This window comes from Leptodactylus fuscus, chromosome 9 (genome assembly GCF_031893055.1).
Source record: "Leptodactylus fuscus isolate aLepFus1 chromosome 9, aLepFus1.hap2, whole genome shotgun sequence".
NCBI lineage: Eukaryota > Metazoa > Chordata > Amphibia > Anura > Leptodactylidae > Leptodactylus > Leptodactylus fuscus.
The window spans coordinates 71,251,331-71,266,786 of NC_134273.1; the positions used below are offsets into that span (position 1 = coordinate 71,251,331).

Below are 15,456 nucleotides of genomic sequence, written 5' to 3' on the forward strand. Positions count from 1 at the left end.
AATCCTTTTTCTCAACATGGAGCGGCTCTATGAGCAAAGTAAAACACACACAATTTCCAGGGGAAAAAAAGACTTAATATGTAGATATGAGACCTAAACCCGAAATTCTCAGCATAGAATATGGTCATAGATACAGTAGTGTGCGCTGGGGAGAGATCAAAGGAACGCTACGTTGCACTAATGGTGACCCCATTAGAAGGGAACAAGTGTCAGGACCAATTAGGATATTAAATTATGAAAGCCAATAGTCTGCAGAATCTTAATCGCAGACACCTGACCTAAGTGCGTGCTGCGGCCGTACCTGTTACATGATAAGCTGGGGCACACGCCTGCTATGCTGTGAATCCCGGCCAGAATGTCTGTATATATTGATCGGGTAAATATTTATGCAGATGGATTTCAGATATGGAAACTTGGCCCATATATCAAATGTAACCTATGTATTGCAATCTGTGCAAAATGAAATATAGATATGGAGTTAGAACCTGGAGCGACACATAACTGGGCATTCAGATCATCTGGATAATAATGATCAATTGTTTCAAATACATAGAAAAAAAAAAATTAGGATGAAGACACTTGTGGCGACCATAATGCTGCACCTGTCACACAGTCGTGCAATGTGTCCCATCAAGCTTATGCTAGGCAGTGGTGTAACTAGGAATGGCAGGGCTCTGTGGCGAACTTTTGACATGCCCCCCCCCAACCGACACCGAAGACCTCGACCGACGCCCTCCTATGCATTCCTACGTGCTCTATTATCCCCCATAGTGACCCCTGCACACAGTATTATACCCTATAGTGGCCCCTGCACACAGTATTATGTCCCTTAGTGGCCCCTGCATACAGTATTATGCCCCTTAGTGGCCCCTGCACACAGTATTATGTCCCATAGTGGCCCCTGCACACAGTATTATACCCCATAGTGGCCCCTGCACACAGTATTATGCCCCTGCACACAGTATTATGTCCCTTAGTGGCTCCTGCACACAGTATTATGCCCCTTAGTGGCCCCTGCACACAGTATTATGTCCCATAGTGGCCCCTGCACACAGTATTATCCCCCATAGTGGCCCCTGCACATAGTATTATGCCCCATAGTGGCCCCTGCACACAGTATTATCCCCCATAGTGGCTCCTGCACACAGTATTATCCCCCATAGTGGCCCCTGCACACAGTATTATCCCCCATAGTGGCCCCTGCACACAGCATTATCCCCCACTGTGGACACCCATAAACAATTATTATACTCTGGGGTCTTTTCAGACCCCAGAGTATAATAATCGAAGACCTAGGGGGAGAAAAACATAAAAAAAACTCACCTATCTCCCGTCTCCTACGCTGTCCTCCTCCGAAGTAGTCAATCTTCAATGACGTCAGACGTCACATGACCTGGGACACAGGGGTCCGAAAAGAATAGCTGCGGTAGCGGCTGTCACCGGGCCCCTAATGTCCCGGGCCCTGTGGCAGCTGCCTCTGCTGCTACGGTGGTAGTTACGCCACTGATGCTAGGTTCACACTAGAGTCTCATCTCCTTTGTGCAGGACTTTTACGTCCGCAGATTTTTTGCAGACTCTGCGCCGCCAGCGCAGGTGTGAACGTAGCCTTACCGTTTGCTACTTATTTGTTAGCACCCATGCGTAACCCTCTAAAATGGTGACTATAAACAAGTAACCAGCAGTAAACAATAAATTGTAAAAGCGAGTCTGCCACTAGAACCCAACAAATCAACCCAGCCCTGCAGATAGATAGGTTAGGGCAGGAGTAGGAAATATACGGCTCTCCAGCTGTTGCAAAACTACAACTCCCAGCATGCATACTTGCTCTGCTGTTCTTCGAACTCCCATGGAAGTGAATGGAGCATGTTGGGAGTTGTAGTTTCACAGCCAAAGCTTCCCTATTCTTGGGTTAGAGTCACCTGAATCAAATGTTGTATCACTGCCACTGTTGCCTAGATATCACTATTTTGAGCAATATGAAATTAGCTTTTTGGAGCAATAAGAGCATTGCCATTGCCACTACTTTCCTCCTTCAGTGGCTGCTGAAGTCCACAACTGCCTCCAAAGTCTTAACACATCTGTGATTGCAAACTGGCCATGAAATCAGGCAGTTTTATGACTGAATTGCATCCATGTGGCACCATTTACATACACTTCAGTCTATTAAGTGATCTTTGAAAGCAGCAGAAAGTAGGACAGGTGCTATTTAAGAAAAGACAACCCAGATCTGTGAATAGATCTCTAGGATTTCACAGCTTTTAGTGCAACCACATGATGGCAATTTTTGAAATTTGTGTTGATACCACTTTGCGAATGTCTGATTATAAAAGCTGGACAGGGAAGAGTTTTGAAGCGGGGCCTGTAGTGGTCAGTACAGGGCCGCCATCAGGAATTTTGGGGCCCCATACAGCCCAAGTGTCTGCCCCCCCCCCCCATTTTAAAACTACTTTATTTTGTTACATACCTGTGCTCCCACACAGTATAATCCTCCTACAGTCACCCGTAAATTATATGCCTCCCCTCCATCTCTCCCCCAGTTTCATATACACCCTTCCTCTGCCCCCAGTGTCATGTCCCCCCTCCATCTCTGTCCCGTTTCATGCTGTTCTCCCCCTTTCAACTGCACACAGTTTCATGTGCCCCCGTCTCTGCCCCATTGTCATGCCATTCCCCCCCTCATCTGCTGCAGTGTCATGCCATTCTCCCCCCTTCATCTTCCTCAGTGTCATGCCATTCTGCCCCAGTGTCATGCCATTTCCCCCCTTCATCTGCCCCAATGTCATGCCGTTCCCCCCCTTCATCTGCCCCAGTGTCATGCCATTCTCCCCCCCTTCATCTGCCCCAGTGTCATGCCATTCTCTCCCCACCCCCTTCATCTGCCCCAGTGTCATGCCATTCTCCCCCCCTTCATCTGCCCCAGTGTCATGCCATTCTCTCCCCACCCCCTTCATCTGCCCCAGTGTCATGCCATTCTCTCCCCACCCCCTTCATCTTCCACAGTGTCATGCCGTCCCCCCCCCCCTCCCCTTCATTTGCCCCCCAGTTTCATGGGCCCCTTCATTATGTTCCATCTTAATGTTAAACACAAAACAAACACTTACACTTACCTCTTCCATCGCTCCCCCGACGCTCCTCTCTCTGCTCACAAAGGCTCTGTGGACCCCGGCACTTGCCCGACTATGCCCTGCGCTGACGCCGGCCCTGAATGACTGCTGCGGGCGCAAGGGGGCCGGCACACGGTGGCGGGCCAAAACCGGGCCCCTGACGCCAGTACCAGTAGTACTGGCCTATCAGCGGCCCTGGGTCAGTATATTGCTGGGCCAGTTTCTATATAAGTAGAGGTTGTACACATGAGGCCACAGGTTGCGGAAACTCAACTTTTTTTGTTGCTGATTTTGTTGTGGTTTTTTGAGCCAAAATCAGTAGTGGATTGAGCAGAAGGTAGAAGTACAAGAACTTCTTACTTGATATTTTCCATTCTTTTTATAGGCTTTCTCGGCTTTAGCTAAAAAAAAAAAAACCCACAGCAAAATCTGAATAAAAAAAAGCTACGTTTCTGTAACATGGGGCCTCAGTCCGCCCCTCTTGACAGTACACGGTCTAAATAGTATGTCAGGCACCAAAAGAATTGATTGCTCAGTGAGGGCTAGAGAAAAAATTCCATTTGTGCCAGAATCAGAGAAGCAGCGTCTATCTTAATGTAAAGAGCTAGACTTGTTGAATTTGGAGAAAGGTCCTCTTTAAGGAGTATCCATGGATATAATAGAGTTTTCTGATGCAACACAATATTGCCTATTACTGTTGCCATTCATTATAACGTGCCATAGACTTGTGATTTATGTAAATGATCTATTGTAAGTCATTTTCCTCTGAACCAAATGTCCCTTTAAATGCAATAGCTTCCACTTTCTTTTCCTTATTCACTACTCTTATTATACAAAAGCTACGGCTAACCTGCCAATACAACATCATATAATAATCGCTGCCATGCTCTATATTGTTTTCAGCTGCCTCTGTGTGTGATATCCAAGGACAGAGGAAATAATACGTCTGGCACAATCACATTAGAAACAATAGTATGCACATGTCTATAGATGTAGATATTGATAGACAGTTTTTTGATTTTGGTCAATTTGCGGACCACCCCCATTGGATGACTATCCATTGTATTTGAATGGCGTAACTACAGTCTTGTGGGCCCAATGCAATCTTTTGTCCAGGGCCCCCTATCTCACACCTAATGCAAATTCTTGCTAGTGATGGTTACGGGTGTTAAGGAGTTTAATCCCCCCTTAGTGTGGTTTGGGTAATCTGTGGGTCTCCTTGGCTTATGGGCCAGATGGAAGCTGCAATCTCTATACTGATACCAGTGCTTATGGGCCCCCTAAGACTCCTGGGCCCCGGTGCGACTTGACTGATACATACAGGATCCTGAGGATTAATGATCTTTACCGTACTGGGACTGTAGACCCGTTCACCTATATGAATGCATCGGAGGTGCCGTATTGTACTGTGCATTTCATTCTATTCATGTGATGTATGTAGCCAATGACATCAGTGGCCGCGATGCTGTGAACTCTTTGATGTCTATAACGCCAGTGTTAAGTGAAGATCTGATGGTCACTTCAGCACAAGCGAATGATCCGCACATGACGAGCAATTAATTAAGTGAAAAGGACAATAGAGGACAAAGGGACAAAGGCAGAGGCTACAGGTCACATGCTAAGGACATTTTCCCATGACCCAGTCACTCTCGCAGTCAACTTTTTTCTGTCCATAACTTGTGGAAAGTGGTGGAAGGAGAAAGTAAAATTCTTCTGTAGTAATTTATATGTGAATCAAAAGGTTCAATCTTCATTCATCTACTTTGTGTTTTCAGCTCTTCACGGTCACATTTATAGACTTCCTACAATACATTTATTGATGAAAAAAAACAGTACGCTCAGAAATATTGCATTACTTCAAAATTCAGCTTTCAGGTGTGGTCTGAGTAGACATTGCCACAAGACATAAAAAATGCTTCCTCCTCTGCCCTACAAAAAGACTACTTTTGGGTAGTGTACTTTGTGGTTAGAGATCGTTGATGGCTACACCTACCTGTACAACACACTCAAAGATATTCTGCCCAGATGACAGACTTTGAGAGGGGACAGAGAAGCCATCTTATGCCGTACTGGCATAGCTGTCACATGAGGACACAAATAGCCCAGACTGGTCAACTCTAAAGAGGATTACTGGATCTGCTGATAAACATGAGCTAGAAACACTGCCTTAGGCTGAAGGACCACGTTGCGGAAACGCAGCTTTTTTTTTGTTGCAGATTTTGTTGCGGTTTCTTGAGCCAAAGTCAGGAGTGGATTGAGCAGAAGGTAGAAGTATAAGAAGTTTTTATAGAGTTCCCATTCGTTTTGCATCCATTCTTGGCTTTGGCTCAAAAAAAAAACACAACAAAATCTGCAACAAAGAAAGCTGCGTTTCCGCAATGTGGGGCCTCGGCCTTAAACTATCCCTTTGAAGGAGACCCTACTTGAGAAACAAGCCTCTCTACAAAGAGCATCACGTGCATCTAAGTCACGGGTACCCAATATGTCGATCGCGATGGCAGTATGGGTCGATCGCGTGACGCAGCCAGAAGCGTTCATTGCAGGTGCGGTCTGCTGTGTGGGCAGGGCCTGCCTAGTTTCCATGTCAGACTAGAGAGCGGGGAGCGCGTCATGCCCCGATGCTGCTGCTGCTTCTGTCTCGTGTGTCTCAGCGGTGGAGCCGACACCACTACTGGCAGTGGTGCAGCTCTGTGCTGGGTGCCTTGGCAGTGCCATGTGAGCTCTGAGCCAATCAGAACGTCTGCATCGGAGCCTGCCTCTTAGACTTGTTAAGCTCCGCCCAGTCTTGTGGGCCACGCCCACACAGTAGATCATTTTGACTTGGTCAATTTATAAGTAGCTCAACCCGTGTACAAGTGTGAGCACCCCTGATCTGAGTAGTCAAAGTAATTGCATCATAAAGATCTACCATGCAGTTTTTGGTCAGCATGCTCCCCTTACACAGCCCAGTATTCCCATTTACAGTAACATTCGGTGAGAGGCAGGAAAAGCTCTCAATATAGAATCAAGGGGAAAAAAACAGCAGGATTTTAAAATAAATAAATAAAAAAATTCCAAAATTTCTTAATAAAATTAATTTGTTAATGGACACAAATACTGCCAGAAAGTCAAAGGTTGTCCAAAAGTTTAGTTACGCATCCAACATATGAACACACAAACAAAAAATCCAACATATGAACAGGCCCTACCCAATCACAAACAGATAAATGAAGAAATAATCCACTTTATTGCATTCCTTTTTATTACCGTTATTTTTGTTTTCGTTTTATAGAATAAAAAAACCAGCTCCGAATACTAATGTAATAAAATACTTTATATTTAATATGAAAAAAAAACTTTGTCATATACATTTGTGCACAAAACGCTTTTCATTTTTAGCTTGAGAGTATGGCTGATACGTGAAAATCTTCCAGCACAAGCATTACATTGGCCATGAGTGTATAAATCTACATTTAATAAGTTAAAAAAGAAACCAAGATTATATAAAACCATGAACTCTGGGAACAGGTTAAAACGTTAATATACTCGAGTGTAACAGTTTAATGGTATATAACAAAAAATAGATATGTTTCATACAAAATAATACAAAAACACTGGCTGCACGGACAATGGACATATTTGGTAGTCATTTGGTTGGAGAAGGTTAATGCCTTTACATTGTCAGAATGGACTCTGATCGGTCACGACTAGCGAATTCCCTGCTATAGAAATGCACAGCGGGAATGGCAACGGATAGACAGGCGCAAAACCATTGAAGGCGTAAAGCTGAGGATTAAAATCATTGCAAAGTTTGCCACTAAAAAGGACACCTCGGCAGCCATGTTTGGACTGAACCATTATTCATGGGAAGGCGTTTAGTGAATTAAAATAGATTGAGCAATAGGCTTTCAATTAAATATAGTTAAGGTGAACCAATGTGAGCAGCGAGGCGTACGATAATAACACATTACGGCTTAGAATGGTCACTAAAAATGTCAGAATTTCATCTATTAGGATGTTGGGACTTGGTATCCATGCACGTAACTTAAAGGGGTTATCCTGGATAAGAAAAGTTTTTAAGAAAAAAAAAGAACCCATACTTCTTCCTGGTGTTGCGATGTCTACCACCATGGCTCTGTCCTGCTATGGGGTCTTGTTTTGGCAGACCACTGAGGCCAATCAGCAGCCTAAGGAAAGACATGGGACGTTGCAAGCGAGTGAGTGGTCATGTGCGACAGGACTTGCGCTAGAGCTAGACCCCAGAGCAGAAGGCTTGGAACGTGGTGGGAGACACCGTGGGACAAGTGAGTATGGCGATTTTTTTTTCACCTTCACCAGTCCCTGTGCAAAAAATCCTTATGTACAAGGTCAACATCCAAACAGAGATGCAGCCTTGACCATCAACCAGGTTCCAGATGTCATTGCAAGATGTAGTATCTCCATCAATCTTCTTCAGACACTTCCAGGTCCCCCACTGGTCTTTGTTCTTCCTATTACAGTAATGACACATTAATATGATCATGTGACCGCAGCAGTCACTCACCAAAGACGGGACATGTCTCTGTTCATCACGCTTCAGTGATGACATGTTGGCAAAGACTGATGGGGGACCTCCAATCACACCCTTTACCTTCTCCTGACAGTACAGAGTCTGAATGGCATATCAGGAACCAAAACCAACAGCACATTGCTCAGGAACGGTGGGGGAGAAAAAAATCAGACTTAACGGGAATTCGTGGATCAGTGACTATTAACAGGTGCTGACCTATTAACAGAGGCTGGACAAGGAGTTGGTCCTGTACAAATCCCTGCTCATTGTAGGAGTCCACTGAAGGGCTTTACCGATAAATATCGCCGTATACACACTCAAACATAGAATGCTGTCAATTATAGGACCGCCCACTGGACTCCTAAGCCCAGAACGAGCAGAGATTTTAATGAATATAATACTAATTATATTGAAACTTTTCTAACCAAAACGATTAGAGATGAGTGAGTAGTATTCAATCGAATACCTCGCTCCCATAGGAATGTGTGTAAGCGGCCGAACACCAAGGGGTTAAGCGCAGTGAATATTTGATGGACTTAACCCCTTGGTGTTCGGCCGCTTACACGCATACCTATGTGAGCGAGTTATTCGATTGAATTAATCTGTTCAGCTCCTATTTGGACTATTTGGTTGCTTATATAGTGATTGGATGGGAGGGGGGGGGGTGATGTCCGTAAAATAAATACAAGGAGACAATTACATTGAGAGGAGACGATGCTACATGTAATAACCTTTTACAGGAGGCATAACAATTTTCAGCATTTCACTTCTTACTGAGGTACAATTTTCGAAATTTTTTTCCAAATTGTCGAGTTCCGGCAGTTATCCTCTGCGTGCCGATGCCCTTTTTTCCCCCATTTCTTGCCATTGGTGTAAAAAAATACATGTTAAGTGCATCTTCTCCGTAAAAATAACCTTAAAGTGACAACATAGAAAGCGGCAATGGATGAAACCAGGAATAACAATATACAGAGACGGACAGATGCGCGTTCTCTGGGCTTCATATAAGATCTATACAGGAGTACATTTAATTGCACAGGTTATATGCTTTCCTTCAGCAAATGTTGCTGCTGTCATAAAAAAATGCAATATTTTTTCGGCTACTGAACAAAATTTACATGAAAACGGTTTGATCCATAGAGGAATACTTTTTCTTGGTATAAATAAGCATTGACTTCTTAATATATTTCACTAAGTGCACCTCAGAAACCACTTCTATGTTTTCGGAACGCGTACAAATAGACTGTTTTGTATAGAAATGCACTTCAGTGTTTTTTTTTCCAGTTAAAAAGTCGTTATAAAAATAATTCTGAACATGGCACGATGGTCCTCTCCGTACCAGAAGGAGAAGACGACTCTGCAGTCCTAGGGTTACACAAAGTGGGCCTCTCTGTGTTCCAGTTCCTGTACACGTTTTGGCCTAAGTCGAGGAAATGTTGGCTTCACATCTGTTTGGGGACTGTCCTCAGCAGTGGCTTTTTGAGAGTTTTTGCCCTGTCCCTGGAGGTCAGTCGCCAGATCGGAGTCTATTAGATTCACATTGTTGTTATTGATCTGACATTGAGCTTTCACCAGACTTACACATGAAGCATCGCTTTGAGATGTCTCTTCGCTTGGCTTGGTTTTATAAGAAGGTGGCTTATAAAAAGTTCCTGGCGGGGGCTGCAAAGTTCTAGGTGCCCTATAAGTTGCCAACAGAGTAGGTTCTGTAGAGTTCGCATCTGTGGCAACGGGCTTGAGTTGAGTTGCAGATGGTATTTTTGGCAGTGTGGCACTTACGGAAGTCGTGCTTGAGGGCAAACTGGTCGGTCCACCATCGAGTGCCCTTATCTCTTGTGGCACGTTGGTCATGATCATGGCAGTTCTTGGAGTTATGTCATACTGCTTATACTGCTTATCCCATATTTTACGATAACTCTGAGAGTCGTAACATGAAAGTCTGTGGCAAGAATTGATTGTAGCTAAAGGTTTGTTCTCCGAGACCTCTTCGATGATAGGACTATTGCCAAGTTTATCGGAAGAGGTGACACCCACATTCCTGGAATTCTCGTTCAGCACAGAAGGAGGAAGGAGACGATCCACAGGTAAACTTACAGGACGAACCATGGTTTTTGTCCGAGGAGCCCTCAGCTGAACTTTGGATATTTGCCTATAAGATTTTGCAGAGATGTTTGTCTTTGAAAGGTCTTCTGAGCTGCTCCTTCCAATGGCAACGTCACCTTCTGAAATGGTATCCATGGAACAATCTAAAAGACGACATACAAGTATTACAAGGTGTTCTTTACCTATACACAACACCTCTGCTTTTATGTGCAAAGTGTACTGGAGGAGAGTGGAGCCCCTTGCCTCCTTATTCACTAGTGTTGCCATATACCCCAATATATATATATATATATATATATATATATATATATATATATATATATATATAATCCTCTGCAAAACATTCTACTAAAAGCTGCAAAAATACATACATTATTTATTTCCAAAAAAATGGCAAGCATGTGCAGAAATTACATGTCCCATCAGCACAACTCTTCAGTATCTGAACCCTGCCGATTCGTAGTGACCAATGTCTACAGAAAGGTAAAAACCAGGCCTTACTCGCCATATTATGCATCCAATGGCCACTAGGGGTTGATGGGGACAGATGGGCCAACTAGCATATTGGGTGCTGAAACTGACTGCAACGATTGCTCAAGAATACCGGGGTCTATAGAGTGTTGCAAAGAGTTGGAATTGGTGGAGGCGGTCCTCTTTAAGGCTGAGGCCCCTTGTTATGGAAAAGCTGCTTTTTTTGTTGCAGATTTGGCTGCTTTTTCGTTCTTTGAGCCACGAACAGCTACAATTGGAATAGGAAATCTATAGGAAGCTCTAATACTTCTCACTTCTGCTCAATTCTCTCCTGGTTTTGGCTACGGGTCCATAACCCTAGTGTTCTGAAAGAGGCCCTAGCAGAATGGACACCCCTAAAACTGCAATTTACAGACATAGAAACCTCAATCACCAGTCCAATATAGACAATGATCCCGATTGTGCCAGGTAAATTCTAGCAGGGAAATCAGGTGATTTCCAGCAGCCTCGGGGAGTTCCTAATATAATATTTACCAGCGCTCTCCATCAATAATGAATGAATGAGGTGTCTTATCAAATGATCCTTGAAACCCCGTGCAGACTGCACACAAGGACGCTGTTCCCATCAGTTTTACACAATAACTTACTTGACTAAGGAGGCAATCTGTAAAAAGCTTCAGATCAGCGTACCCACTTAACAAAGGAAGTCGAATTGGCCCAAAACAGGACAGGTTCAATTTCTAGATTACCTGTGGCCACCAACTCACCTTGTTCATCTGACCCATGCAATGTGAAGAAAGGACCGACTGACTCGGAGGAATCTCTCCTTTCTTCATATTCACTTAGACTATTTTCTGTGGATAAAACATACATATATTTGACTGCGGAAAACAGGAGCAAGCACAACAATAATACTCTAAAAATTGTATACACTATATACAGCACTAACATCCAATTGGGAGGAGCTGGGAGGAAGTATTTCTTAGTTCTGTAGATGGACACTTTGACATGATTTTGCTCATGTGGTGTATTGTATGGCTGATATTTTTTGACAATTTGTATGATTTTTTACCAAAAACACCATTTCTTGGAGCGGAGAGGAATCTTTCGGATACAACATACTGCTCCACGTAAACAGGGGAGAGATGCAATACTAACACACCCATGGACAAGAGTCCAACTGTGTATGAGAGAGCCTGGCAAGAATCCATCTTTGTTCTAATGTCATACAACCCTTTAAAATGTAAAAATACTAAGGGTGTGTTCAGATCAAGTTTTCTTACATCTGTTTAATGGATGGAAAAACTGATGCAAATGGATCTCCATCTATTTAAATAGAAATCACTATGAAAACAACAACAAAAAATGCTGGTCCGTTATTCGCTGAATTGGTGGGGTTCCTAGGGTTGTCCCGCAACGTGAAGTCTGTAGGACCTTTCTACTGTTCCACATTCAACTAAACAGGTGGGACTGGTGGCAGTCGGAGTTCCCATTCACTTCAATGGGAGTGCTAGAGATAGCCCAGTGCTGTACTTTGGCTATCTTCTTTGAAATGAATGGGAACGCTGACCACGACCAGTCACACCTACATTCGGCGTGGTTGTGCTCAGGTTGAATGTGCAGCAGGAGTAAGGTCTTGCAGTCTTCACTTTGGGGGACAACCTCTTTAAGTAATGGCATCTTCTAATACTATACAATCACTTAACAATATCAGAATACCCCTTTTAAAGAGGACTTTTCACCACCCCCATCAAGTCCAGCTCTTTACATCATTTAATAGCTGCTGCTTCACGGATTCTGGTGCAGTTGGACCTTTTTCTCTAGCCCCAACTGTTCCCAAGTAATCTATGCCATGAGTTTTGGTGCCTGATGTACTATTTAGACTCGGTACTGTCAGAAGGGCGGTGTCAGGCAGGAGAAGACAAGGGGTGGGATTCTGAGCTCTGACACTGGCTACCTCTGATTGGAGCTCTGAATAACACCCACCGCCCATCTGATGTTACAGAACTGAATCAGTACATCACGCACCAAAACTAACTGCACTTATTGCTCAGGAACAGTGGGAGCTAGAGAAAAAAAAATTCCAACTGTGCTGGAATCAGTGGAGCAGCACCTATTAGAAGATGCTAAGAACTTATATTTGATGTTCAGTATTACATGCCACTAGAAAGCCAACACTATTCTTTCATAGACTTGTACTTTCAGTGGTGTAGCGTTTCTTACCGCCCACCAAAACTAATGGTACTGATCTCTACACTACGACTACTTTACCACTTACCATTCTCCTCGACAATATCCATATTGTGACTTCGGATTTCCCTCTCCTCCACACCTTTAAAGTCTAGGGCTGCTTCGTCCAGGGAGCTGGCACGTTTTGACAGTAGAACGTTCTATGAAGCCAAGAACATTGCATAAGATTAGTGTCGGTTTTAGTTTGTCCTGTTTGTATACGTGCACGCCGCTACGACTCTCACCTCATTCCCGACTGGCAGTGACTGTGACTTTCTTATGTGCTGCGGCTCTCGATCCTCTGCCTTATCCACAGGGTTAATCATCTGACGGGACACATCAAATATCTTATCATAGTGCGACACCATAAGCTCCACTATACGGGCCTGATACGGATAATCCACGAGAGAAGAAAGCGATATGGTAGCGTCGGTCTGACGTGGCCGCAGCAGGGTGGGCCCGAATATTATTCCAAGGTTACTAGCAGTCATTTTATTTTCTTCCACTTCTTCTGTCACCCTAAATGGACAAAAAAAAATTCCACCATTATTATAATTGTGATTTTAAACCGGTAGCATAGCACGATCACAGGTCGCCCACGGTGCTCAGTCTGATCTGTACTTACTTATGAAGATGTCCTACTAAGAACTGTAAGGTGTTGTAATTCGGCAGTGGCAGTTGTTTCAGCAGATCTCGGATCTTAAGGATGACTCTGTTCAGCTCCACTCCAGACGGCTGTCTTTTTAATGGAGGGCTACTTGCTTTTGAGTCAACTTCGTCAGTAGCTCGCTGACTTTCTTTGGCCAATCCAATCAACTCGTTGTAAAGACGGAACAAAATCAACGGTTCCGGCAGCTGGAGAGTAACAGAATAAATAGCAATCACCTTTCCATAAAATAACAAGCTATATCTTGTCTATATAGTAATATACGTCTTTCTACAGTATACAGCACACGCCTGTATGGGATAACGTACCTGTCGGAGGTAGAGCTTGAGGACGTTGCTGATATCGTGTGCGTACAGATCGGACAGTTCCACCAAGTCTTTCCCATTTTCAAATGCTTGGCACAGTTTCTCGACTCTGGACTTTGCTCCGTTCACGCGATAGATGCCCTGAAAGTTGTGATATTATACGCCATAAAGCAAACTGCATGACAACACTTGCAAACAAGAAGGAAATCAATGCATAGGTTTCTTATTCTTTTAGTGGGCGAGAAGTGATTGAAGGGCACGCGGATGTCATCTGTGCTTCTGTGGCCGCAAAACGGACAGGAATAGGACAATTTAGTGGACCGTGAAAATACACAGTCATGTAAATGGGGCCATAGAAATGAATGGGTCAGTGTGCTAGCTGTGTGTACATCGCTCTATCAAAAAAGTGGCCACAAACAAGTAAATATATACAGTATATACCATATACCACTAGGTACATATAGCAAGGAGTGACAGATCTTATTCTGAAGTAGTAAAACTTCACATATCATCCCATATGCAGCCACACAACGTCTTACACCCTTTATTCTCAAAATATGGAACAGTCCCCATACAAGTAGATAAGCCCAACACAAACACAGGCATTTTCTAATTAGGAAGCCTTTACAATGTCGCCACCGCACAAAGCACAAACACTGCGCCTGGAATTGTAAAAATGTGACCACACACCTGGAAACAGAGTGGAACAAAAGACCGGGCCTAGAAGAGAAGCCAACGTGTTGTAAGCCGGCGACCCGCGGGACTTTGGAAGCCTTGAAACTTGGGGAGCCAACTTTTTTTTTTAAGTTCTTAAAGTAGGCTTATAAAGGTCTGTGGCCAAAACTAATTTTAGAACTAAACTAACACCTTACCTCCATGACATCACGTCACCTAACAGAGAATGACACCTAAAGCCTCTACCATGGTAAAGAAAATCACGTGCTCTAAAACGTTCTAAATTCTTTCTATGTTTAGAAGCGATAGTAGAGTCCAGTCTGCGCTATAAGGTTATGTTCACATGGCGGAAACCTCTTTGATTGTGTGGTTTTTTCGTGCAGCTATTAGGCCCATATGAATGTCTTGAGCCCTTGACTCAGCCTCAGAATCCGTGTGAAGATAGGGCAGATCGCTAGCAGAAAAAAAACTGTGCGCGATTCCCATTGAAATGAATGGGAGACATTTTTGCGGGTGCATGTTCTCATAATATAAGACCTCCCGAGCCATACACTATAGTTCGGCGATAGGATGTAAGCATGTACAAATAGTACTAGTAGAAAAAGCTGAAAAATTGCAGTGGGTCTGCAATTTAAGAAACCCCCTCACCTTTATAGACAGTGCTCTGCTCTCTATTTCGGAGGTGCACTTCTTAATAATGAAAGGAATGCCGTCAGGAGTGTTCTTAGCGGCCTGAGTAAATTCTACTCCAAAGAGATGAAGTCTTCCATGAAGTTTTTTGTGTCCGCACTGAATGGCTAATGTTTCCAGGCACTTCTTATGGCAAGCAAGAGAACACTGCAATAAAGAAACACTTTAAATGGGCCGTTGTCCCTCCATGTAAAGGCCAATAATAACAATTGTATAATCATTGACTTAAAGCTATGGTGTAAATAAGTCCTGGGTGGGACGGGAAATGCAGTAAGGCCAGACAAAGCCTGCACAAGAGACGCAATGTCCCATAGCCTTGTGTTTTTTTTTGCTTTTTTTTTTGTCTGGTGCCAAAAAACCTGAATGACTGGCCTGGCTTACCTCCTCACACTCGGCCCCATGAAACACCACCAGACTGTCACACTCTCGGCACTTGGAGGGAGCTCTTAGTTTGCGTAGCTTGTGTGTCTGGGAGGCTTTGGACATGATGGTATTCCGGAAAGGTCCAGGGGAATTGGCAATCTCAGAAACGAGGTCATTCAGGCCTAGAACAAAATATATTATTGTACTTCACAATCCAAATTACCCGTCATTAAGTTTTTGGTATCTGGGAGGAAACTTAAGTACCCAAAGAAAACCCACAAACCATGATGAGACCGTAGTATCGCCATGATATAGTAGGTA

General features: G+C 43.8%; 1 protein-coding gene across 2 annotated transcripts in view; it reads right to left on the minus strand.

The window, feature by feature from the left end:
• Window positions 1-8,507: 8,507 nt before the first annotated feature.
• The window catches only part of ARHGAP29 (Rho GTPase activating protein 29), an 80,339-nt gene continuing 73,390 nt past the window's right edge, over window positions 8,508-15,456 (minus strand). For both annotated transcript variants that reach the window (XM_075286537.1, XM_075286538.1), the window contains 8 exons: window positions 15,154-15,317; window positions 14,731-14,919; window positions 13,411-13,548; window positions 13,061-13,290; window positions 12,681-12,954; window positions 12,485-12,596; window positions 10,974-11,060; window positions 8,508-9,878 (listed from right to left, as the gene is read on the minus strand). In XM_075286537.1, coding sequence (XP_075142638.1) covers window positions 9,004-9,878; window positions 10,974-11,060; window positions 12,485-12,596; window positions 12,681-12,954; window positions 13,061-13,290; window positions 13,411-13,548; window positions 14,731-14,919; window positions 15,154-15,317 — 2,069 coding nt within the window. In that variant the 3' untranslated portion in view covers window positions 8,508-9,003. The remainder of the gene's footprint in view (window positions 9,879-10,973; window positions 11,061-12,484; window positions 12,597-12,680; window positions 12,955-13,060; window positions 13,291-13,410; window positions 13,549-14,730; window positions 14,920-15,153; window positions 15,318-15,456) is intronic.